Raw genomic sequence first — 26,540 nt, forward strand, 5'->3', positions numbered from 1 at the left:
GCTGTACTTATACCTGTCCATATAGCCCTCAGGATGGTGTTGGATGGGATCTGGGAAGAATATGAACCCTTTTCTTCATTAATTATTAAAGAAACTTAGGCTGCTAACACGGACTATACACTTCATTTTTCGGCAGCTAAGCGCAGGTGAGAGGAATCCCACCTCAACTGAAAGGTGTTTCCAAGATGAAGGTGTGTTGGCTGTGCTGTTGCAGATCTGCCAGTCCTGCGGATCTGCATGCCCTGTGCTTCTGGACCTGCCAGCGCTGGTTTCCCTGCTCAGCAGGAAAACTTTACTCCTGCCCGAGCTACTGTCTCCGGTCCAGGAGGATGAAATGTGGGGCAGTGGCAGTGCACACACCAAGCATGCTGCAGCAAGGGCAAGTGTGTGATCTGACCTGCAGATAAAACCCATTTTTCTTCCCTCTTCTAGTCTGATGCAATCCATCTGGGTGGTTCCACTATTTTTAGACCCTAACAATTCTGGGTTCTGTTAAAAGGGAGGTGAGCCATGCCCACCATTGGCAGCCAGTTTGCATCTCTGACTGTGAAGCTGACGGTCCTTCTCATTATTATTATTATTATTATTATTATTATTATTATTATTATTATCTCTTTGCAAAAGAGCCCACAGCACGTTAGGCTTTTCCCAGCTGGACAAGAGCAGCCAAGCTGTTCAGTGTGTCTGTGTCTTGCAAAGTGGCAATAACAGCACTTGAAGAAATGTGCAGGCTATTTAGTGTTATAAATCACTTCTCTTTTTAGCTCAGTTTTCATTAATCAAGGCTTGTACGCTCTATTAGGAGATAATCCAGCTCCTGGGTCTATGTTTAGCTAGACAGCAATGTAGGTTGCGATTTAACAGGTTCCAGTTCTGATGGAGAATTTGACAGACAACACAGACCATGAGAAAATGCTTTCTCATATGAACGAAGTTGTAAAATAGGTCTCTGTACTTTACTAAACTGATGAAAAATTTCTATAGAGTCGTAGAGATCTCTCTGTTAGAGATACTACAGTACTTTGCAGGGGAGAACAATCAGGTTCTAGGGCGGGTTGTCTATTGAAAAATTTGCTTGAGGCAGTTGCAGGTCAATGGCATCCACTGAATTCTCCACTGAGGAAAACCAGTGAATTTGGAAGGAGAAAAGGCGGTAATCTAAACCCACTGCTTTTCTAGGTGAGGTACCTATGTAAGTCAGGTATGAGGAGGAGGATTTGCAAACTGATCAAGGCAAGAAAACATTTGTTGCTTTCTGACTAGTCTGGCAGTGGGGCAAGCTGGGTAGCCCAGAAGAGACAGATGGAGGTAGCTGATTTTATTTGGAACGCATCCCTGTGCTGGCTGCTTCTGGAAGTGAAATTCTGCATCTGGAAGAGGGAGGTTTAAGGCAGAACAATAGCAGCGTTTTCTGACCTGTCGTAGTCAGGACTCTCTTGCTGAGAGAGAAGAAAACAGGCTGTCACTAGTGTTCCTAAATTCCCTCTGATCCTCCCCCTCTGCAGTGAACACACTTAATTTTTATTCTGTGGGCACCCAGCCTCACTTCCAAGCTTTGTACCAAGCAGGTGCCAGATTATAGCCATTGTGATATCTGACAGGGAGCACAGTGGGATCAAGCTGATTATAGTCATAGGAATTTGCAAGCTGTTAAAAACACTGGAGAACATCCCTATCACAGAAAAAAGACCTGATTGATGCACTTTAATTGCTTCTCTTGTTGGACTTAGAAAGACCAACAGTAAGTAAAGCTTATTATTTGTTAGCTTTTAGCATTTCTTTTATTCTCTTACTGTACTCTATTCCCACGCACTGGGTAGAGTTGCTCATGTGAAGTATGGGGCTACCTTATAATAAGCTCATCATTCATTAAATTTGTGGGATGCACAGTCATATTATTCTGACTTAGTGCAGATGCCTTGACATTTCATACTGTCATATAACTCCTGATCGTGCTTTTATATTTTCAAAGCTGCAACAGATTGCATGGCTGCAAGTGGAAATAACTAGATACTGTTTTCACCCCTACACTTCGAGCATGAACCTAGTCATGACCTAAAATGACAGAAAATTGTTTTCAGGTTGTTGGGTGTCTCCTGTGAAATGAGTTGCTTTTTGCCATTTGGCTTCTTAGAGGTGTAGCCACGTTTGAGACATTTCCACCATATTTCGCAGCCTATTAGAATATCTAAAGCACAGATGGACAAAGAATGACTATCCTTTCCCACAGCTCCCCTAATGACTTCTGAATGGATAGCAATGAGATTACATGTTTTGGTCCTTGTGCATTTTAAGAGGTGTATATGAAGACATTTCTTAAGCCACATGCATTGTTGACAGAAGAATTTATCCCATCTGTGACCATAGGGACACTCTGCATGTATTTCTGGACCAGCACAGAGCCCTAATTCAGCTGTTCATGGAAATTCAGACATCCTCTTTGTGAAGTGCTCTTGCAATAATTTTAAACTTAGCCCCTGATGTCTGATTGGATCCAGCTTGACTCAAAACTCCAGTAATTTATCCATGGAGAGTATGTAGGTGAAACTGAAGTCTAACTGTTCAGGACTGTATTTTCCTACAAAGCCTTTAAACATCTATTCATATTTGGTCAGCCTTTAGACACTAAACAACGAGCTCAAAAGAGCATGGCTGGTTCAGCTCTCCAACACTTCTGCTTGTCCTGTCAGCCTAATGCCAAGAAGAGGAGACAGACTGCAAAGCAACAGCTCAGGACCTTGGAAAAGGAAGCAGTATATGTTGATCAGTTCCAGCTCAGCCACCAGCAAATGTTTTTGAAACCTTCACCACTCATCCTTGAGACAGGCTAGTTTCCCAGTGCTGCTGATGGCAGGAAGGGAAGGATATATTCTCATCTGCTTCCCACTTTGCACAGCAGTATCAAGAGCGTAAGGGTTGCACAAGGCTTGGAGAGGTGATAAACAGGTCTTCCCTCCACAAAGGTGGCCTTAGGTAAGTATCAACAGCTGTCCACATGCAGACTGGTCCTAGAGCATGATAGATGTTTTGTTAATGTGCTCGTTACTGGTACTTTAAGGTCACAACCAACAGTCAATGTCACCCAACTCTACTCCAAAATCAAGCTCCTTGATGAGAGTCTATTGTTTGGCTGAATAGCTGCAATACTCACCCTTGGGACCTTCAGTGCCAGGGGGTGCTGGTTCCACATCTCCTGATGCTCTCATAATGAACTGTATTAGGATCAGTTTGCATTATGAAGAGGAAAAGGTTCAAAGACCAGACCAAAATACAGGGCCCTGGGGCCACCTGGCACAGGCAGCCAGGATCTCCACGTCTTTCTGCCCTTAGCATTTGAAAATGCAGCAGAGGAAGGGGATGGGTTGCCTGCACCCCTTTCATGCTGGTACATGGCATTGTCACTAAGGCTGCATGGAGGATGACGAGGCTGGATGATCTTGTAAGGTTTTGGACCAAAACTCCTGACTACAGGAAAGCAGCATGGTGTTGAAATGCCCATTTTGATTCTGGCAGCTCTGTGTGGGTCTGTGTGCACATCGGCATGTGTACGCATCGACATCCGTATTCATGTGTGAGGAGACTTGCAGAGACATCCCAGTCAAAATCTTTTATCTGGTTTCAATCAGAATTTTTCAACCCAAATCAGGGCATCACAGCTGAAACCAATAAATTCCTATAAGTGTTTTGGCATCAACAAAATTTTACTTACTCAAAACCACTTACCATCTTGAAAAACTCTTTCTCTTCTTTCCATGGGGCCAGTATCTTACAGGCTACACACCAGTTTTGACAGAATCAAGTTAACTGCTGTGATCATGAATTTATATAAATCTCTCAGACTGAGCAAGTCTGACAACTATTTTCATAAAATGTCAGGAACACAACTGTTAGGGCATAGGGGAAAAGGTTTGGTCTGCCATGAAAGGTGGCAGCTTAACTTCTAGCTGCAAGCAGTGCTGGATCAATTAAAATGATCACAGGGGTTTGGCTCATTCATATTTGAGGAATGTTATTTGAAAACATGCTAATGCTTTTGACAGCAGATTTTGCTCATGGGGCAAGTACCTTTAAATTAAACATACAAGAGTTCTTCAGTCTTTAAGATTGGAAGAAAGATTGAAAGGGTCTGGGGTGGCCTATGCTATTATATACCTTTATTAAACTCTGAGAAGCTAAAGAGACACGCCAGCTTTTCAGTGTGCTGGGAGGTTTGCAGGGCTCTTGAAGGGCTGCTTTGCTTTTCTGAAATGCTACAAGACATAGATGGCTCAGACACAGCAATATTTCCATTTGCTTTCAGGATATGGCAGTAGAATTTCCCTGTACTCCCTAGAGTTTGCTCTTCTACTAAATGACAGTGCAGAACATGCTATTAGCAGAGATGCCAAAGCTAGCTAGCGTCTGACACCTTAACCTCCCCAAGAATTACATTAAAGCAGTGGAAAGATCTACCACAGCCTCTATTTGTAGAACGGCAGGGACCTCTGGTGCAGCAGACGAGTGGGTCAGAAAAGATTGCTATATACAGCAACTGTCAGACGAAATTGGTTGGCTGTTCAGAAATTTGTTTCTGAGTATTTCTCCAAATGCATCTTAAGCTTCATAAGACACAAAGTGGAAAGGTGACGATGGATATTATGCATTTCAACGACCTATTTGATTTTAATACACAGTTAACGGTTTCTTAGCACATGGCAGCTGCACGTTGCCCTTTAGCTTGCAAAGGCACCCTATGGAGTACTGCTAAATTACAATCAAGGCATTTGAAACAAGGACCGCAGGGCACGTGATGATTTTTACACCCCTGATGAACCGTTTAGGTCTGTTCTTTCAAGCTGGGGCTGACTAGGGATGCTGCTGTCAGCCTTTTGTCTAGTGCCAGAACCACACCACATTTTACTCTTGTGACTGTGGAACTGATACGGCTGCTTAGGCTGTTGGTGCTGCAGTTAGCACTGGGTAAGATTGTGTCAATAGTAACTGTCAGTGAGGAGCTGTACTGACTCAGTATGGCCATAAGCTTGCTGGCTATATGTGGGAGGAAAAGGGGTTGAATCCAGACAATTCTGGTCAAGAACAGGGATTTTTACTTATGCCTGATAACCCTGCAAAATGCACTAGTTGGTCAGGGACTAAGGATAAACAACCGCTATGGTCTGAGGAAAAAGGTGCAGAAACAAAAGAGCAGCAATACTCACTGAAAGTCTACTTTATAATAACACACTATAAAGGAGGGGACAGAATTTTGTGCCCTATAACTATATGGGCATTTGGTCACGCAGTACGAAAATGCAGGCATTGCTGAAGGGCAGTGCGGTGCCTGCGCTGACTACAAGCACACAGCATGCTGGAAAGCACCGGCGAAGAGACATCACTGAGGTCAGGGCAAAGCCATTTCATGACAAAGAGGAATATAGGTATTTTAACATCCATGCAAAGTAAAACTGACCCTAAAGACCCAGTTGCAGCAAAGTCCGTTGGATTACGTCTACCTCCCAAAGTTGAGCCAACCCTTTGGTGAGTCCATCCTGCTGTTTCCAAGTTCACTGCTGGGGAAAAGGTGTGTGGCTGCCCTGAACTCACGGGCACGCTGTCTGCCTATGTCCGTGGTGGACCCACTTCTTGGTGCCAGCAGCTCTGAACTATACCTTGCTGGAAATCTGCACCCCAGCCAGTCATCTGGGTCCATTTCTCCCCCAGCCCTGCCCTTCCCTCCACTTTAAATCCACAGAATTTCAGTGATTTTTTTTTTCTTTTTCCACCTTATAGTAGTTTTTGGTAGCTTTTCTTTGGGATATTTTTTTTTTTATAGTGAACGGAATTTGTCCCAGTAAAAATGCACAGGCACCTGCACACACACAGAACAACAAGACAAGAAGAAAGTCAAACTCTTCTCAACTAAAGGAGCTTCTACCAGCTGGGAAGGATTTATACTTTTTCATATGTAATATTTGTTTTCTATATGTCAATACACTGACAGTGTAATTTGCAGCTGTTGGGTAGATGGAGTACAGTATGTACCACGGCATTGCCCCAGTCTTAAAGGTCTCTAATGCAATCAAGCCTGGCATGACCTGCAGAACATGCACCATTCCAGTCTAAAACTGAGACCCAATCACCTTACTATTTTTGCTGGAGTAATTTAGAAATAATTTGGAGGGTTTAACACAGGAATTTTTAGTTCTTCCCAGTCCTGTTGTTTAGAATCATATTTGCACATTATTTCAATACTTTTCTGGATGTGTGGTCCGGCACTTAGGTGCCCGGCTTGGGAGGGTGGGTGGAATACCCAGCAAAGGTGGCAAGTGCCAGCTGCAGTGTTTGGAGCCATGCCACGCTGGGTAGCTGGATTATCCTGAGGATACAGGTGGGAGAGAACAGTGTATCCCTGGCTGCGTAGCCTCTGGCAGGTGACATGATGCCTGATCCCCGCTGCTACTCTGCCACTGCACCCTTTTAGCAAGGGGAGCAGAGCCGCTACCCCTCCCTGCTTTCCTGCGGTTCCACAGGTTTGTGCTGCCCTCCACCGCGTCTGGATTTCCTAACCCACAGCCAGCCACTGACCTAGCCTGCTGAAACAAAGTCTTCAGTCAAATTCCCCTTGTTCTTATGGCAGGGGGATGAAACCCAAATGCTGGATGGATCCGGGGTGCGGGGGGGGAAGCAGGCAGTGTGCCTTGCCTTGCTCAGCACCAGCTGAGGCAAGCTGTGCTCACACATTTCAGCTGCCAGTGTGGTGGGAAGTTTCTACCCTGTAATCAGATGCCCACCCCCATCCCAGGCAGACACTGACATTAGCAAACTTGGGATGGAGGCATCTGAGATGTCCCGATGAGGCTGCAGGGAGCTGGATGCCGGAGGCCTCTGTAACCCAGCTCCCCTACCCTTCTTTCCAGCTGGCTGAACTTCCTCCGGCACCTGGCACACTGCACTATGGACGTCATGGTCCCCTCTCACAGGACACCACATGCAGCACCCACGCACCTCTGTGCTTCAGGGGCATACCTGAGCTAAGCACTCAGTGTCCCCTTAACGTCCTTGGCCCTTTTCCATCCTCTCAAGGGCTTTGACGCGGGGTGCCTCCTGCCTGGCAAATATCAAAAAGGAGGGCTCTTTTTTCAGCTGACTGGACACACTATTGCCTGGCCGTGCTGCAGTGTGGGAGGGCTTGCTGTTAAATGGCACCCAGTCATGCCCGGCTGCTGGCAGCCACTCGAGCACAGGGAGACCTGCCCTTTCCGACACAGGGCAGCGAGAGGGGCCGGGGCAGCCCTGGCTCCCCTTCATTTTCAGGTGACCGGGGTGCACTGGTGAGATGGCTCCGGGCAGGCAGGAGCGAACTGCGGGCAGTGCCTGGAACAGACTGGAACGTGGGCTTGAACTTTGGCGCTGCTCCCTCCAGCAGCCTTGAAAAGGAAGGAGAGCAGTGGTGTGACCAGCCCGGGCGGCTCACGCTGACTCGACATAAATGATATAACCATGTTTATAAGCTCCCCATGCAGCCAGCAGGGAACACACTGTCCCCATGGGTTCCCTGCCCCTGGCTCAGGAGGCTGCCACAGCAATGTCAGGAGCCACTGGTGCTTCCCACCCCAGCCCCGGCTGTGGGAGGCCAGGCTGGATACTTAGCCAGTGTTTGTCCTTAAAAAAACAGAAAAGAGAGAAAAGAAAAGAAGAAAAAAAAAAGTGGAAAGCTGTAAGCGGAACAAGAGAGCTAGTAGCTAGCAACTGAACAGCAGATGCATGTTGTCTGAAGGGTATTTTTAAGGTTTATAAATGTTCACTCCTTATGTACAGCACTGTTTTGTGTCCTTTCATCTAGCACTAGCTGCCAGTCTGCCCTCTGCTTAAACCAAGCTATTCACATCCAAATGTCTGGAGTTCCACTGACTATAGGAGGCAAGCTTCTCTTTCTTAGGCTCCCAGCCCCAAACAGCTGGAATAATCTTCCAGCTGTATTGAAGCAGGCCCTCATGTTGCTCGGGGTTTGGACATTCTTAATCCTTTTTTTTAAAAAGGCCTCAGCTGTGTGAGATGCACACAAGCTGCAGCTGGTCACTGTTGTGTGCTGTTAAAGAGCTCTGTCCTTCTGTCTCCAGGTGTGGGCAAAGCTCCTTTCTCTCAGCTGGGCCCTTCGTGGCTGGGAACACAAGGACAACCTGCCTGCTTTGCTGAACAGGGACATGCTTAACGCCTCAGAGGCAACAGCAACTCTGCACGCAGGCTTCCCCAGTGTGGACCTGGGCTTTTGGTCTCACCTGGCTTGAGCAGAAAGGCTGAGAGCTGATCCCCTCTTGTCTCAGGTGTTTGGAGCTCAAGGTTTTCCAGTATAAGGGTTGCACTGCGTTGGATAAGGGGAACCAGGCTGAAGCAAGGGCTGTCGGCCAGTTCAGTACCTTTAAATTTGCCATATGCGCATATATGTGTTTCTGTTCAATATATCTTGAATGTCTAAATGCATGTCACCTAGTCCTCTTCCTCCCCTAGGTGTGTCACTTGATCATAAATTTCTCCAGCACAACAGGTGCTGTCTTGCAGACCACATGGCAGGCAACACACTGCAGCCAGCCTCCTGTTTGGGCTTGCACTCTGAAGGCGTTACAAATTCGATAGCATGTCTTCTAGAGACCTTCAGGAGTGGGTGTCTCCTCTACCCATCCGCAGCTCAAACCATTTTGGCTTTGTCCACAGTTGGCTGGTGTCAACAGGAAACTTGTCATAGTTTTCGGTGGACATGGTGTGAGGTCTAAATATGAATTATTATTACTCTAATATTTATTGTTTATGCTAGTTAATATATTTATACCACATTATATCACACTTTTTTTATTGCTTGAAAAAGAAAATAGTTACCATATGTTCGAAGCACATTACAGAAAAGAGCAGTGAATTGCATCAGCAGTTCTGACATGCTCATAGGCAACCTATTGATCCATTACCTGCATTCTGTATTCCATACCCATACTCTATAAACATGAGAACAATTGAGCAACTGCTTCTGAATCTATTATTTGGGGGGAAAACCCCCAAACTTTAGTAAGTGAAAGCTTAACATAATGTACACCAATATACCGATATTCTGCTAAAAATGTTTACATTTTTAAAAAGGCCAAACCTTCCAGTGTTAATATACTTCAAAGAAATTGTGAAGAGCATTTATTTCAGCCTTTGATTGTCAACAGCTTTGCTGGAATCTTCTTTCTGTTCTTACGAAATGGAACAGCTTCCCTCTGAAAAGTGTGCTGTTGGGGATAGACCCTCTCCCCCAAGACTCTCATTTCCTATAGCAGTGAGCGTGTTCATTCCTGGGAAGAAGTGGGAAGATCTGCAGTTCTCCTCTGCTCTGTTTGACTGTGGTAGTGCAGATTTAAAGTCAAGACACATCCTCTCCCTTAATGTCAATACTCACAGGTGGAGAACATCATTCTGCTGCAGAGCAAAGGAGAAGGCAAGGACAACTCTCTGGAGAAGGATGAAAACCTTTTTTGGTCAGCTCTGAATACTAATCTCTTTAATATCATTTCCAAGGTCTGCCTGCATCAATTTATGGCACTCCAGTGAATAGTTTTGACATTTTTCCAGCTGTTCTGACATGGATGTTGTCATTTGAAAGACAGAAGCTTGGGAATAGGCAGAAGGTGCTATGATTTTTTTTGTTTGTTTAGGTGTTTTGGTTTTTTTTCCCCTCAAGGGAATTGATTATCCAATGGCCTTAAAAAAATCATCAAAAGCTTTTTGAAGTGTGACATGCCTCCAAAGCACTGTTCCTATCCTTCAGCTACAGAAGATATGCTCAGAGCACGCACAGCCTGGCACCAGCAGCAGGAGTGGGAAGAACAGAGGAACAGGAGGGCAAAGCCACAGAGGCAAAGCACAGGGAGGGACTGGGGCCAGCAGAAGGCTTCTGGGCATCTCCACAAGTAACATGAATAATATAAACTTAAGAGTGTCCCTGGTCAGATCTTGAAAATGAAGCTTTCTTCACTGTGGACTTATGTAAAACCTGAGGCAAAGCTGATCAGAAGCCAGGGAAAGTTGTCCAGGGCGTTCAGAGGGTTTTATAACAGGCCCTAACTAAGCACAAACAAGTGCTTCTGTGTCAACACAAATGAAGTTTTACACCTGAGCAAACAGCTTCCTGCAGTCTGTGAAGCAACAACACATATCTGTTAATACCTAGAGTGGTAGAAACCATCTGCTCCACCCCTGCATGAAGGTTGAATTCCTCCAGTAATACCCTTTGTAAGCAGGGAGTGACTCCAGGTCACCAATACCCTTTGCGATGCACGTTACTAACCCTGCTGCATGCCACAGCGACTGGAGGAACGGGCAAATATCCCTGCCAGGTATTCCACCCTGTTTCTCAGTTAATTTGTTAAAAATCAACCAGGAGTGTTGTGGATGGTAAAGCTGCTGGGAAGAGAAAACCACTGTAAAGAACAAACACTCAGAAAAGAGCTTTCAATGCATCTGCTTTCTTGGCATGCCTCGTGGTATGTAACAAGCGGCGTCAGTTAGTTAGCTCATCCTTTTCTGTAGCAGTTCTGCCCAGTGACTGGTATTTGGGTGTCCCAGGCTCAGAGCTCTCAGGCAGCACAGCCACCGTGAGGGGTGCAGAGCCCCAAGCCAAGAGCCTCGTGCTGTCCCCTGCAGCCATGTGGCACCACGGCCAGCCCAAACCCAGAGAGACCCGCAGTGCTGGGGGGTGCAGCCAGTGGTAACAAGCTGTGCAGCAGCAGCTCCAGGCTGACACAGTTTGTGCCAGCAGCCAGCGGCGTTCATCTGGAATGATCCCACTGGCATTTGCTGCAGGATAAATATTGTCTGGGATTTTTCATTATCTTCCCTGGGCAGCAATGACACAGCTGTGACGTTGTTTTGAGCTCTGTATTTCCAGCCTCCCACCACCAGCCAGAACTAGTAAGGGGATTTGAGTCATTTTTCTGAACATAAGCATTTGCTGATACTTGCGAAAGCCAAGAACATCCACACAAGGGATTTGCATGGGACTGGCAGACATGACAAAGGACCTGTGGAAGATGTCTGGTCTTCTGGAGTGCCAGGTGAGAGACAGACAGAGCAGTCCAAGGTTCCTCAGATAGCATTGGGTGTCTATTTTGAGGTAACTGAATTAGCTGGGAGCCAGCTCACAGCTGAAGCTATCTAAATGCAGGTGCCTATGTGTGCCCCAGGTGTCTGGGGCCCATGACAGTCGGTTGCACTCTGCCATTGAAGACAGAAGAGCTATTCAGCTGGACAGAAGTAGGTGTCTGCTTCATGAGGAGCTGATAGCTTTCTGGGGGCCTGTGGATATATCAGCTCTGATCACGAAAGAGGGAGCTTAGTTATCCAACCTATACCTTGGCACATACATACTGAGACAGATGTAGTGTCATGATAAGGTGTTGTACTTGGTGTGCCAAATCCTATGCCAAGGTTCTTGGATTTCAGGTCCAGTCCCTTAATGTGACATAGCACAGGAAGCCCAGCATGTGAACAACAGTGAAATTACCTTTTTTTCACTTGATTTTCTTATTTGAGCCTTTCAGACAGGTCATATCTGGATACGTCATAGTAGAGCAACTTAAAGTATGGCTGTCCTAAACTAGAAAGTCTCTGTCACCTTCCAGGAGGATGCTCTGCAGCCCCAAATGGTGGGAACAGTGGTTCACTCCTCTTGCTGTGTTTCCCACATTGCAGGTCTGTCCAGGTTTTCGACTGGACATGGCTCCAGCAAGGCAGCATGAGGCTCGTTCCTCGAGGCTGTCCCTCTCACACCGCAGGAAGGCAGGTAGGTCCTTTCCTCTCTTCCCTCTTCCTGCTAGGAACTGCAAAGGAAAGGAGTGACACAGGAAAATCTGTGCTAATTCTATGTGGGACAATTCACTGCACTCTGTTTTGGTTTTCTTTCATAGCTGCAGAAGGAATATTGAAGAGAGCTGATGGGGAGCAGCTCCTGATACCCCATAGATATTTTTCTACTTCAATATTACTTTACTAAGAGGCCTCAGAATACTCTGAGGACCAGGGACTGCGTTCCAGCCTTTTGGTGTGCCACCCAAGACTCGAGATTGCAAGGAAGAATTCAGACTGTCCGTGGGGATCTTCTGCCCTTTCCTGCCTACAAAGTGAGTGGAGAGAAGCAAGACCGACTGAGAAACGGACTGGCATGTCCTGCTTTCTCATTGCTGACTGCAAGGAGGAGCAGCATCTGGCCCAGCACTGAATCAGTCATTCTGTCTTGAATGCGCATGCCAGCACGGACATGCAAAACCACCTTAGGGCCTGTGAGACAGGACTGCGATATAAGCATCTAGAATTACATTGTCAGCTTTGGGGGAATGCAAACCCAATGATGTTAACCCATCAGTGTGCCCCTTCCTCTTCACTGTTCCCACCCCCGCAAATTTGCTGAGCTGAAGGATCATAAACTGCTGAGTTCTGCCGTCTGTTTGCCAAAACCGCTCAAGAATCGAAGGGCAGACAATTCTTGGGGGTTATGACCTGATCCTGTCATCGTCATCACTACCATAAGGGGGGAAAAAAAATAAATCTATTTTTCCAGTCCAGTAGTGTTTCTTATCAAAGGTAGCAAAGCTTGTTTTGTAATAATGCTCTAGGAAGGACATTATTGCACACTAAGGGCAAAGTCTGGTGGATTTGAAAGCTTGGTTAAGTGATAGGAAAAAGATGATAATGAACAACCGCTTATCAAGGTTCCAGGGAGATTAATCTGCACAAGGCACCAGTAACAAAATCAGCGTATGGGTTTTTAGTTAACGATCTGGAAGAGAAAACATAGGGTGCTTTGGTGTGGTTTCTGTTGACATCAGGAACCTGGCTTTTTAAAGGTCCTGACTGGGGGGGGGCAAAGGGGGGGGAGGGGGGAAGTGCAACATCTGCTTATCTCCTGTGAAACCAGAATGCCTTTTAGCCATGAGTAAACTTGCTGATTTCAGTGAACCTCTGACGCACTAGGAGCAAGCTAGTCCTGTACCTCAGGTGCTTTGCTGAATCAGGAGCTGGATGCATGGCCTCTGTCACTCACTGGGTTTGTGCGGGGAGAAGGGAAAAAAAGTAATTTCAACTTCTGGCACCTTCTGGACTGCCAGAGCTTGGCTGGAACTGGTGGCCTGTGAGCAGCACGCTGCAGAGAGACCGTGCATTGCCTGCCACAGACATGTGCTCAACACAGGCCGCTCAGCAGGGCAGGTACCTCCCTGCCACATCCATGGCATGCCCGGCTCCCACGTGCAGCGTGTACATCTGCCGAGCCTGCTGTGGGTGATAGAATGCATGTCTATGTATTTCATCTTGGAAAAACCCTGAGGTAAATGTGCTAATCCTGTCTTTAGGGACTGCAAGACGGTAAGGGTGGATGGGGAAAAAGAACGGATGTCTTCGTGGTGAATTTTTACATTTTTCACTGCAGAACAAAAAAAAAAAAAAAAATAGTTGAAAGGGTAGAATGTACATGGTTCTCAATTCTCATCTCTGAAGATGGATGAGTAAAGTGCAAGGTGAGCAAGAGGAAGGTGATGTACTGATTTTAGGTACTATAAACTCTCAGCATATACAACACTTCAGCATAAGCCGACCCTAGTTGCAGGGTTTCTCTCCCCTGCTACACCTACTTGACGCAGTATGAAAGTTGCTTTGCTCAACTCCATTTGACAACACTTACAATAAAAGGCCCTTGCTGGCACTAGACTTCTTAGAAGAAAATAAAGATACCGGACAACCATATAGAAGATTTTATTACAAAATTATTTTAACATCTACATCCAAGTACAAGGCTTAAAACGACAGCTCTACTTTCAGGAATAAAAATTCAGTAAATGCTGAAAAAGATACTGTATTATCTATATTGATAGCCCTTAAGTGATTCATATTACAGATTCCACATGGGTTCCTTAAGTGCTATACATTCCTCTGTCTGCATCATGAATGTCTTCTGCAGCTTCTCTCTGCAAGCAGCATTGCAGATGTAATTTACAGCACCCATGTGCTTCAGCTGCTTCGAGACAGAAGTTACAGCTCCTACCCGAAGTAGCTGCAGCTATGCTACAGATGTACAGTACACCATGAGATCACAACTCACGTTCAAGCATTAGCAGGCGCACAGGTCTTATTTATGTTTACTTCACAACAATGACTACCTAGGTATGTTTTTGTGACCATGTATTCAACACACAAAAAAAAATAATCAACAAATACTGAAGTATATTATGGCAGCAAAGACAGCTTTTTCACACCTGTATATTCTAGACAAAGATACTTCATTTTTATTACCCATTTCATTCACTGAGCTGAGCTCAGATACATGATCTGGTGACCTTTGGTGATTGCAGCTTATTCACTGGGATAAAAACAGCCTTGATGTACTACTGAGGTCATTATGCTCAGTAGTTACCACCAACACATCTTTGGTTTTTGAAGTTCAGTATATCAGAGTACTATTTTTGATTGAGAAATCTGTCCTAATAGGACTTCTAAAACAAAGGTAGGTCCAGATTTCTCTCATTCCTATTAAAACTATTTAATATGTACAGTAGAGTATGGAGTAGCTTTCTGTCCAACAAATACACATCTGTTTTAGAAAACTGTCATATATGACTGAGGAGGATGCTTTAAACACTGTACTTGCAACTTACTGCAGAGGACCACATCACTTAAAATAATCCTCCAATTAGTAAAAAAATTCAAGTAATATTATACAGTCCTGATGAACTTTGACTGGCCAGTTTTGCAGTGTCCGTTAGTTTAATTTCTATTCTGTTCCTTAGTTTTCCTTGCTTACAAGGGGGAAAATGCACAGAGATGATGTGAAAGGAAGCAGCTTATTGAAAATGGAGTATTTTCAGTATTTTCCCAACAGCACTCCCCTACTGGCACTGTTCCTGTGGCACTTCCCCACTATTTTGATATTCGTAAGTTTTCAGCACTGTTCATATTTTGAAATTTCTCATTTCTTAAGTCCTTTCCATTGCAATGGACAGTTAGAATAAAAATCCTCATTCCAACACCACTCTTCCTGAAAACCTTTCCAAACAGACCTTCAGTGCTCAGCACAGCTTTCAGGGTATAGAATGCCCATGTACCATTTTGAGCTAGTGTGGTCCAATGCGGATTTGACAAAGATAGGCAGATTTTGGTTTAGTGTACTGAGCCACTAACCTTCTAACAGCACAACAAAAAGGAAGCATAAGATCATGTTTTAAACATGCCATTTCTCACATCATGTTTACATAATACAGATCACCAAAACCTTTCTGTTCAACTTGCATATCTGACTCCAGTTCTTAGAAAATCCTGACTGACTGACCTGGCGCATGCTTTCTGGAGTGCAGGGATGTAGGCTTGTTGTGGCCTAACCTTACAGCTGCTATAGCCAACTAGCTTTCCATCTCTTTCCAGTAGCTGTCTAAGTTATCCCAATTCTACTTAGTTACCTTATGCATAGGAGCCTTACTTGACTAGTTCTCCATGAACAGCATAAGAATAATATAATCTAGCAATGCAACTCAGAGCAAGGCATCACATAAGAATTATTACTGGAATACAGGGTTTTTTTGAAACGGGACTTCCTTACACATGGAAAACACTTCCTCCTTACCTCCTAGGGCTCTCTCTTTCGGTCAGGCTGTTACTTGAATGCTGTTTGTATCTTGCTACAAGACTGCCATGTTAAGAGGATCTTTTTCAAATGTTATAATACTTTAGATAAAGCTTTAAAGTACAGGTGTTATCTATCTACCTGAGAAGTTCTGTAATACAATAAACTGCTGACAACTACTCTAGGAGAAAAATATACACCAGAATAACTGACATTTATCAGCATTCAGAATTCAAGCATTAAACAGGACTCAAAAATTGCACACCTCTACCACATCAAGTCCTTGATCATAAGGAAAAAAATGGTCATCTGATTTTCCTCTATACACATCTTTTCTTTAAAGACATATGTGCTCCTATTTTCCTGATACTGAAGTCCACAGCAAGGTTCCACATGCAGTGCGTACAGCCTAGGCTGTAACACTCATTGTTTTCTCTTCTGCCAGTCCCAAAATGGAAGAATTTGCTTGTTTGGAGGCAGATGAATACTTCCAAACACTAGCCTTTTTTGATGAGGCAGCTTGATCCCCTTGGGTGTGTGGATACCAACTTCTCTTCAGATTGCTGCATTCTGCTTTGATACGTTCTTGGGGCCTTTACTTGGGACACACCAGTCATCTGCCTCTGAGGTAGCCTGGTAATGCTTGGAAGCAGATTTGTTAAAAACTGGGAGTTTTTCCACGGATTCTGTTGATAGCGCCTAAAAATCAAGGAGGAAAAAAGTTTAACTCTCAATAACGCCACTTTGTAAAAATTCACAATGTATTTCAAGTGTTAAGGCAGTGACACTCCAAAACAGTTATTTACACAAGCATTTCTATAGTAGATGCAGTAGTTTAAGTCCTTCAGTTTGCTTTGGATAATTTGGCAGGACAAATGCAGTAAAACAATGAATGATATTATGCATTTATAGGCCTTAAGCATTACCCTGTAACCCCTTTTTTTCAAGGTAGTGCTGGAAGACATGAACTTTCATTTACAAAGTTCCAGAGAAACTTTAAAATATGCTCCTTCCCAACTTCCGTATTTTGCAGCTTAAATTCACATTCTATTGGGCAATTAAATAAAAATGTAATGTGTATATAGCTGAACCATCTCTTCCTTCTGTACTGCTTCTCTGGTTGTGCTTGGCCTATATTGTTGGCTTACTAGTAGAAGTTCAAAGCCAGTTTTTCCCCCCATGAGTAAGCACAGAAAGTAGAAAAGAACAGGTATTCCTATTTACTTATAAAAGCAGCAGTCTATGTTATACACCAGGTATTCAAGATTACTGATACCTGAATCCCATATATGACAGATGTTGAGTAAGAGCAGGTACCAGACTTTTACGGATTAGGTTATACAGACCTTATGGCTGTCAAGAGTAAAGAAACCAGATCTGTTGTTCACACCTATTACCTACTGGTTCGTGGAATACAAAGTACTGGGAGCAAGTGAGATAACACATCTTAATACAATTTGAAAACTAACAGGGCTCTCAGTAGTAGTTTTTCAAGTAAACTTGTTAAAGCCAAGTAACCTTTTTAATTCTAGATACCAGTTACAAATCTTCCTAGCCTTTCTTAATAAAGATGAAGGTTTTTCTACCCATAAGCAGAGAATGTTCACCTTACAATGACACTCACTAGGTACTCCATTGCATTAATGCTAGTTTATCTTTTATTTAACCAAATCAAAATACATACCTTCAAGTAGATAATAGCATCTGTTCCATAACCACATATGGAGTAGAGATTTAGATCTCCCTGAAAGTATTTAGCATACAGGCGAGAAATTGGCAAGCCATACCCAAAGCCAGCCTAAAAATAAAAGTACAAAAAAGATTTTAAGTTGCAAGAGCTAATAAAAAAATAAGTAGCTGGAAAGTCTTCAGAGATTTTAAACTGTTTCAAAGTCCTTTGCATACAGAATATTGAAACTGACCATTAAAAAAAAACAAAACAGAACCACAGGGGAAAAAAAATCTCAGATCTCCATGGAAGAGGGAAGGCTTTATATATGTGTCCTACTTTTACCATTACATTTCTGTATTTTCCCTCCCTTTTTTCTGCTAGTACAGCTTCATTAGTAAAAGGAGTTTACTACTGGTGAACAAAAAAAAAATTAAAAAAAAAATCAATAGTCTAAGCCTACTCCAGTTGTGCTTGCTTGCCTCCATAAAGACAGCATAAATCATACTATGTTTGAGGACTGAGTAGGAGTGAAGACCAAGTAAATTACTGTCACTGGAGTATAAGAAAAAAAAAACGACCAAGATTAGATTCAAGTTGGAGTGTTGTTCTTTGTTTACACCTTTAAAAGCACGTTTTTTTTTTCACCAAGCTAGATATTAAAAATCTGTTTCAGAAAATGTTAATTCATATTTGTGAGGCTCAATAATCTTCATACGCTCCCACAAAGCATAACACAGACAGTGTTTCATTATTTATTAACCTACCAATCTGTCCACCACTTACAGAAACCTTATTAGCAACATGAGTATTGAAAATATCTTACAAGAGGGGCATTTCGTCCATCATCCATCCTCGGCCTTGGTGCTGTGGAATACATGTAGCTAAACAACTGCTCAATTTTCCTTACTGGAACACCACCTCCTCTGTCTGAAACCTGATTTAATAGATAATAAAGTTAACACTCTCAGTATACGATTGTTGTTATTTAAAACACTTATTTGAACAAACCTTTCCAATAGTAATAAATGCAAACATTTGTTTTGCAGCATATAATTTTTCAGTTAGATAACGGAGGCTATCAACAGATTGTTCATGCATAGTATCTGATCTGTTGTCAGAGGCTGGAATTTCCTTTAATAGAATTTGCTGCAGCGTATGCAATCATAAAGATTACAGTAAGCCCATATTGTAGTAGCCCAAGATACCTTAATTGCCAGGTCTTCTTGTCCCAGAACAACCGTCACTTCAATTGGAGAAAGGGAGGGACTGTTTTCTTGGAATTCAACAGTTGCCCTCATTGAATTCTACAGAAAATAAGGTCATCATTATCAGACTGTTAGATCTGTGCACTTAAAATCATACCATGCCCCTGGTTATGCAGAGGCTGAGCACACTACCCTCTGTACCTATCAGTGCCTTGTTACCAAGGGACACACTTGGCAGTTTAGCTTAACAGGCGCAGAGGAGGTCTTGCACCTAGAAGTGACTAAGCATAGCCAAGTCTCTTCTACACGTGAAAGATAATACTATTCTTGCCCGACAGTGTAACTTAAACATTTAACTCCCTTGAAAGTCACCAGGTTTCTCAAGAAGAGCAGAATTCAGCAGTTGCTAAAGGCTGCCAGAATTCTGCATCTCATGTTGACAGCACAGTAGTTCAGCCTCATTCACTAGTTCAGGATGCACCACCCACTCCACAAAAGGCACCAGGGCAAGTCTGCACTGCAGATGTAATCTCTGAAAGCAAGAGACTAGTGGTGGCCACAACCTCATGTCCCACTTGTACACTCCGTCCCTTACCGTGTCCCATTCACTACCACATATAAGCACCCAAATACTCTCCTACAAACTGCAATCACCCCTTTCCCAACTGCCAAAGCTATTTATCCAAATAAGAAACATTTTAGAAACCTCACTGTCCTGCACAAAACTTTACTTAATTTAGCTAGAGATTTCAAGTATCAACGCTTCTGCTCATACTAAGGGAAGAAACAATTTATACTGACGTACCTTGAAGAGCTCAAAAAGCATGTGAAAAAGATGAGATGGGACATATACGATATTAATTGGCTTTCCTGGAGACTTTCCTAGAGGAAGGGAAAAATAAAAGCAAGTTTTAGAAAAGGGCAGTGGAATTTCTGTATTGCATCCAAGTTTTACAATAAGCAAGCTGTGTGCCAAAACAAACAAGAAAATCAAGTTTCAGTTTTGTCCCCCTGCTCCAAATGAGCCAACAACTTTATGTACTTATACCAGTGTTTAGACTGTAATTGCCACTTGCTTAGTAATAATAAACTGATTATAATTTATATTATTTATATATATTTATTATATAACTAACTTCTATCAAACTCTAAATAGTACCTCAGGAAATCTAGCGTTTAAGATAGAACGACATCTAGTTCTCACATAGGAGACTAAATGAGCTGCCTAGAATGAACAGAAAGTGAAAAGGAACTAGCCCAAGACAGACCAACTGGTATATACTATTATGGCTATAGAAATGGGAGCCTTTTGATTCAGTGAAAGCAGCAGTTCAGTGACTGATAGGAAGACAGATGTAAAAGCTCTTGTCTTACCATTCACTTGGGTAAGTTTCAGTTCCGGAGCTGTTAAGTAATACTGGTCACACAACATCTTGGAACTTTCAAAAGCATCTGAAATATTTAAATAAAATATGTGAAGCGTAATATCAAACACTGTAGAAATTCTTGCTAACGCATGGCAAAATACGGTTAACTGCATTAGCTGCTAAGGTGTTACCAACCATAAGCCTGCATCTCAAATGAGTAGTAACATTGCCTATTTATTCACAGTTTTTAATGCACACAGTGGATGCAGTTACAGCAGCATGGGCAAATCCTCAGTAAAACTTGATAATTCTGTAAGACAAACATCTTATCCGTAGGTAAGGCTGATCTCAATACCACAGACAACTTTAATTCCTACCTCATCTGCCACTTTCTAGGTCTTACTACAAAAGATTTTTTACTGTTACTTCATTTTAAATTCTGTTCTATACAAGCTTTTGTTTTGTTATGACTGCTTTACAGCAATTTCAATAAAAGCCAGCCAGCATCATATACATCATATTGGTTACCCAAATTGCTTGCAATCAGATATAAACACTGATCATGAAGAGTTATGTTAAGGATCTGAGAACACATACCATTCACTACTTCAGCAACATCGCAGCAAGGATCAATGCTTCCAATGTGCCTTGGATGCCCCGAGCTGGACTTATCATCAAAAAGAAGGGCTGTTTGAGATGAAAACAATACTGTATTTAATCCCAAATACTGTATTATTAAAAAGCCCTAAATTTGAGTTACACACTGGTCACAACAGATAATCACATAAAATACAGAGTGTTTTAACTCACAAAAGGCATAAACAATGTTATCTACTGCTAAACTATGTTGGGTTTTCTGTAGTTCAACATCTTTTCAGATGTAAATAATGAGATCCCTACATATTCTGCACAAGACTTACAAAAGTAATGGGAAAACTTGTTTTCTAGACTAGACTAATCACAGAAAGTCATAGATGGAGTTTCTAACCTTTCAGTGTCACAAAGTCATCAGAGACAGATCAAAAGTTTTAAGAAATAGTTACATTAACATGTTTCTCACTAGGTTGAAGTTTTTCCTCAGATAAATATTTCTACTTACTGTGTTGGTTCATTAGCATCCGGGTAGAAATACGGCTCATGTAGAAACGATCCAAAAAATACTGTATGTTTTGATTGGTGACAGGATCTACTTTAAACGTGTCTTTGTATTCAATTACTCCTTGTGCCATTGTAGGAACCACATCATGATGTCTGTTTCGGACTCTAATTAATGTATCTATAAAGCTGGGTAAAAAAGAACTTTTTAGAACATTATTCTAGGACTACATTGAGGCAAGCTTTGTACAATGTCATTATCTAATCCCACAGCAGCACAGATGAGTGCACAACAACCTTAACATTAAAATACAGCCTATTTTTTCATTCTTGTAAAATTCCTCACTGACCTAAAGCAGAAGATTTTGATTTTTTAATACAGAAGGTGCAATCATTTGCCATGTCAAATTCACTGCTGAAGAGAAGGCAAGGAAGGGAAATAGATCCCCAGCTGACATCTTGGAAAGCAGGGATTTGACATCACAGATATTTTGTTGGTATTTCTCTGCCACGACTGAGGGCAGTATGCCCTTGAAACTGAGCTGCAACAGGTCATATTTATCTGCAATATTTCTAAACATAATGAGAGATTTAAATCGGGTTGCTTTATGCACAACACTTCATGCTATCTATTATCAAATATTGCTATCTATATCAAATATGACTATTATCAAAGTCAGCTTATTACAGCTGTCATTCTAAGTGGACTGTATTGCAAAGGATAGAATGTGAGATAGAAAGTTCAAAGAAACAAATGACAAGCTTACTCAGATAAGACTTTTTGGTCATCTGGGCTTTTCTCATGGAACTCAACCAGCTCCATCAGGCTTTGGATGTACCTATTACAAAAAGAACACAAGAAATATGCTATTACTTTGATTTTTATTAGCCTAGGAACAGGAAAAATACTTTTGTCTTGTCCAAATCATTACTCTTCACAAGTCAGCTAGAAGACTGAATTATCTTTTAAGTATTCAAGTTCAATCCAAGATCGATACTTCTTGACTGCCTAAACCCCCAGGAAATTTTAAGTCTTTTCTTGTGCCCGCCACCCAGAAAGGAATCTAAACCCTCATTTTAGGTACATCGGATCCCATTACAATTCTTGAGAAGACAGGCATTTCAAAAGATGATGCAAATGACAATATTGATCAGGAAGCCATCCAAGCATAATTACTCTAAATCGGATCCGCTTTGGCACAAGCTAATTACTTGAGCCTCCTGTGGTAACATCTGACAGCCTTGATGCATATTGCAAAGGCACACCTGTTTGCTAGATTAAGAACAGTTGCTACAGTAACTCTAATACTTTTGCCCTTTATGTCAGACATCCTTGCAAATGCTGCAACTGTGCCAGTAAAGGGAAGTTAAATCAGATTCAACACTGTCAACCACAAGATTTTGTTAACTGAACTCCAAAAGCTTGCTGCGCAGGCCAAGGCAAGATGCTATGGAACAGAAGCTCTGTAGCAATTCCATCAGTGAAAGACCCAAACATATAGCCTGCTTTCCCATTTTTGTGTAGCTCTGAGGGCTATGTAAAAACAGAACATATTTTCTTCTCTCTCAAGAGTAAGAAGTGAGATTTGCTCTATCAGTTATTTAAAATAATAATTTAACAGTGTTGGTTTTCCATTTAATTTTTAGAAAAGGCCAGCATTGTAATAGTTTGCAGTCCAGCTTTGATGAAGCAACTGCATTTCTAGTTTATTTTGTTACTGTCTTCTACTGTTCAAAATGTCTACAATGAAGTTGTCAAAGCTATGCTATTTTACAGGCTGAATTCAAGTAGTTCTTACTTACCAGCTTTTTACTAATTGTACTGATGGAGTGCCTAGTAATTTATCAGGAAGAAGATCTATTTCTTTCAGTATGTTTGCAAACCTCACAGGAAGTTCTTGTCGCAAAAATGCAAAAGAGGTTCTCTCACATCCATTAGTTGATCCTATGAATAAATGCAAAATAAAAACTTTGTTTGAGAAGTGTCAAAATACAGCTACAAATCACTGTCTTTCCACAGATTTCAGGACTATTCCTTCGTAACCATCATGCCATTACTGGCCAGTTCTCCTAAGCGTATGTACATGTTTGTGCTGAATATTGTTTACATGACAGCAAGACACAGCATGTTCCTGGGAGGAACAGTTGTACTTTTCCCATTTAGACACGGGACTTATTTGTAATCCTCTCGAAGAAGCACTCCAGCCTTTGTAAACACGGGCTGCGTCGGGGTGACGTCCAGAAGCGTCATGTGAGCACGGGCCTCGCAGCCGCCAGCCGGTAATCGGATCTGGGAACAGCCCGTCCGCCCCGGCGGGGCAGGGCTAGCGACTCCCCCCGACAGCGGGCAGCGCCACGGAAAAACACCGCCGGCTGACCGAGCCCTCGGCCCCCGCCCCATCGCCACCCCGAGACCGGGCTGTAGCGGATCCTCAGCTGTCATCGAGGCCTCACCATCGCCTGGCACCCGGCCGACGGGTGCCCGAGGCCAAGGGTGGTCGCCCGAGGCGACCTCCCCGCCGCCGGCAGGTCCCCGAGGGGGCTCGCCCCGGCGCAGTCAGAACCCGGAGCCCTGCGGGGGGAGGGTCGCCGCCCCCGCCCCCCCTCCCGCCGCAGCCCCCGGGCGCGCCCCTCAGCGGGGAAGCGACCCTCGGGGCGACGGCGTCGCGGCCGCCCCCCGCGGCGCCGGGCCCGACCCTCCCCTGCCCGTCCCGCCTCTCACCGAAGTCCAACAACTGCTTGATGGAGAGCGGGGAGGGGGAGAAGCGGGAAAACTCCTCCACTTCCCGCGGCAGCTGGCTGCGGCTGCTCTTGGTGCCGCCGCTGGCCCCTGCCAGGGGGGCGGCGGTGCGCAGGGCGATCCGGGCGGCCTTCATCGCTCCCGGGGCGTCGGTCGGTCGGTCTGCCGGGGGGTATACAGGTGTGTGTATATGTGTGGGTAGCTGGCAGTCGAGCGGGCGGGCGGGCGGTAACACGGCAGGTCGGTCGGTCTGTCGGGGCGTATATAGGGGTGCGTGTGTGTATATGTGTGGGTAGGTGGCGGGCGGGCGGCAGGTAATCCGGCAGGTCGGTCGGTCGGCAGGTACCGTAAGGACTCGCGCTGTCCCCTCACCTGTGGCAGGCGACGTCCCGCGCCGCCTGTATTTACACTCCCCGGGGGGCGGGGCTCCCGCGGCCCCGCCCCCCCGCCCCTAACGGAACGTTCCTCGCGCCAAGCGGCTCGTGACAGCCGCTGGCAGGGCTCCCCCCTGCCCCCCCCCCCGTGCCGTCCCCCGTCCCCCGCCCGAGGAGGCCGCGGGGAGCCTCGGGGGGGCTGGCCTGGTCCGGCCCTGCACCGCTTCCCGTGACCTTGTTTACCGGGCGGGGGTGGCCAATGTCAGCGGCGGGGCGGCCTTGCCAAGATCCGAGGGCGCCGCGCTCCCGCCCCCCTCCCGCGGCTGCTCGGTGGGCGGTGGCGGGGCCCCGCGGCTGTGGGGAGCGGGCCCGGCCCTCCCGGCCCGCCGCGGGCGGTGGGCGCCGGCAGCCGTGTGGGCCGCCCCGAGGGGTGCGCTGGTGTCTGGGTGTGAACCCGGGGGAAGCGGTCCCTGAGGGAGCGCCGGGCATGCGGCGCTGGGACTGCTGGCAGGCCAGGGTCGGGGTGCAAAGGGAGCAAACCCGGGTCCGAGCCGCAGGGTTCGGGGTGCCTGCCATGTATGTCGTCACTGTGACCTGGATTAATAGCGACTGAAGACGGCTGCCTCGGTGGCACACTGGTCCCAAATTGCCGTGTGACCCGTTATTTACTCTCTCTGGAGCTGACCTAAGAGGTGCTGAGCAGCTCGCACGCAGTCGGCTCATCTTCCAGGGTCACGGATGAGCTGGGAAAAGCCTGCGCACCTTTCCTCCTCCCTGGAGAGGGAACTTTGATCTCGGGTGCTGCCTGGCTGTTCCCCAGGCTGCCCGGTCCCCATAACGACAGGCAGGCTTTGCGTAATGTGTTGAAGAATGGAGCTAATGTCGGCACAGGACTTAGTGATGTCCTAAATCTTCGTCAATAACAGCAGGAGCATGTGGCAATAAAACAATACAAAAAAATATAGCCTTAATATTTACATATAGTCACTCTAGTCTGGTTTTGATACACATGTTTCTACGCACACACAAATAGGTATACTTTTTTTTTTCATAGGAAGGTAGATAGGTTCCTAACAAGAAACTGGTATACTTATTTTAATAGGCAGAGGAGAATGCTTTAGTTTAGCATTAGCTTTTTTTTTTGTACTTTATCTCATTTTTGTCTTCCTGGTCATTACATGTTACCCCTGCTTGCTGTTTTACTCTCACTCTACTTTCTGTTTTGTTATTTTATTGGGAGAGTTACTCCTTTATTGTTCCATTGGATATGTTATGTTTTACCACAGTGATTGAATGTTGGCCTATGAAATGTGAAATGAAGCAAAATGAAGACATAATAATATATAATAATTATATATTTTATATATATACACAAATAATAAAATAACAAACATAACCATTTTGATTTTTCTTGTCCTTGCCAGAAGTTGAAAATTTGAGAACAGATGTTGGAGTTTGCTTTTGATTGTTTTCACTTTGCTTGCCTGCAAGTTGCAGATGACTCACAGAAGTAAAAATATAATTAAACAGAAAAAAAAATGTTTAAATTATGGAGCATGTGTAGGACAGTTTTTGTTTTCTTTCATGTTCTTCCTGAAGCCGCTAATCGATGGCAAGCAAGAATCTCAAGATTAGCACTTTGCAATGAAATATCAGTCAAGAAAGTCCTCCATACCAGGCAGTTATTCTAGTTTATAATGTCTCTATTTCCGTTCTTGTTGAGACTCTTTCTTTTAATCTGTTGGTGTGCTCACCCTGCTTAATATAAGTAACTTCAATAGTGTTTGTGAATAGTCATATCACACACTTTGTTCTGAATAGAGGAAAAGTCTACTAGGAATAATTCCTGTTGTTTACATTCCTCTTCTTTACAGCAACTTGTTTTCTTATAGTTTTCTTTGTAGTTATGCAGTGAGAAATGAACAAAAATCTTACGTATTCAGTTTAGCTCTGAACAAACAATACAATTGTAGATGGAGGAAATACAGGAAGTGTGTTGCCTTCCCCAATTATTTAAAGGACAAGGCTCCTGTAACTGAAAACCTGGATGCTTTTCAAATCAGAACAAACTTCTACAACAATTTTACACATCAGCAGCAGTGCAACAATTAACAGTTTTATTACTCCGCTGAGCTTCTGGAAGAAATGTGTCATCTCCATAATGGCAATTTGCTTCTCACTCTTTGTATGATGGGTTATATATTACAGTAGGTTCTGAACAATATAACTTTCTGTTCCTGTAAATATAAGTGATATGTCTGAGAAATAATTGATAAGGATGTTCTGTATATTGGATAAGACAGCTAAGTGTTCGGCACAAAAGTAACACTGTGTCAGGATTCATGGTACTGCAAGCTGAACCTGAAGAAGACCAGGCTGTGAAAACTGTAACCACTTCAAGTAACTCCACAATCCTGACTGCAGTACTGTTTGTTCTCACTTTACTTCCTCTTCGAACCACCATTTCCCCC

The 26,540-nt window shown here is 44.0% G+C and overlaps 1 protein-coding gene across 1 annotated transcript; it reads right to left on the reverse strand.

Moving 5' to 3' along the window:
- Positions 1-13,739: 13,739 nt before the first annotated feature.
- On the reverse strand, positions 13,740-24,077 carry PDK4 (pyruvate dehydrogenase kinase 4). The gene is made up of 11 exons (XM_080384611.1): positions 23,678-24,077; positions 22,759-22,900; positions 21,723-21,794; positions 20,960-21,144; positions 20,458-20,547; positions 19,868-19,945; positions 19,299-19,375; positions 18,494-18,592; positions 18,112-18,222; positions 17,301-17,414; positions 13,740-16,315 (listed from the first exon to the last, which is right to left on the reverse strand). Exons 1-11 carry the CDS (start codon positions 23,829-23,831, stop codon positions 16,172-16,174), a joined length of 1,266 nt encoding a protein of 421 aa, XP_080240737.1. The 5' UTR covers positions 23,832-24,077; the 3' UTR covers positions 13,740-16,171.
- Positions 24,078-26,540: the final 2,463 nt, after the last annotated feature.

Source organism: Falco punctatus, assembly GCF_963210335.1.
Source record: "Falco punctatus genome assembly, chromosome: 4".
NCBI lineage: Eukaryota > Metazoa > Chordata > Aves > Falconiformes > Falconidae > Falco > Falco punctatus.

What these genes read in the sequence shown, in the direction of transcription:
- PDK4 (XM_080384611.1), bottom strand. Translation starts at nt 23,831, where the DNA reads ATGAAGGCCGCCCGGATCGCCCTGCGCACCGCCGCCCCCCTGGCAGGG. An exon ending in GATGCTAATGAACCAACACA is followed by an intron (nt 20,548 to 20,959) that starts GTAAGTAGAAAT and finishes CATCTCAAACAG; the next exon opens with CCCTTCTTTTTGATGATAAG. An exon ending in GAAACTTACCCAAGTGAATG is followed by an intron (nt 19,376 to 19,867) that starts GTAAGACAAGAG and finishes CCCTTCCTCTAG; the next exon opens with GAAAGTCTCCAGGAAAGCCA.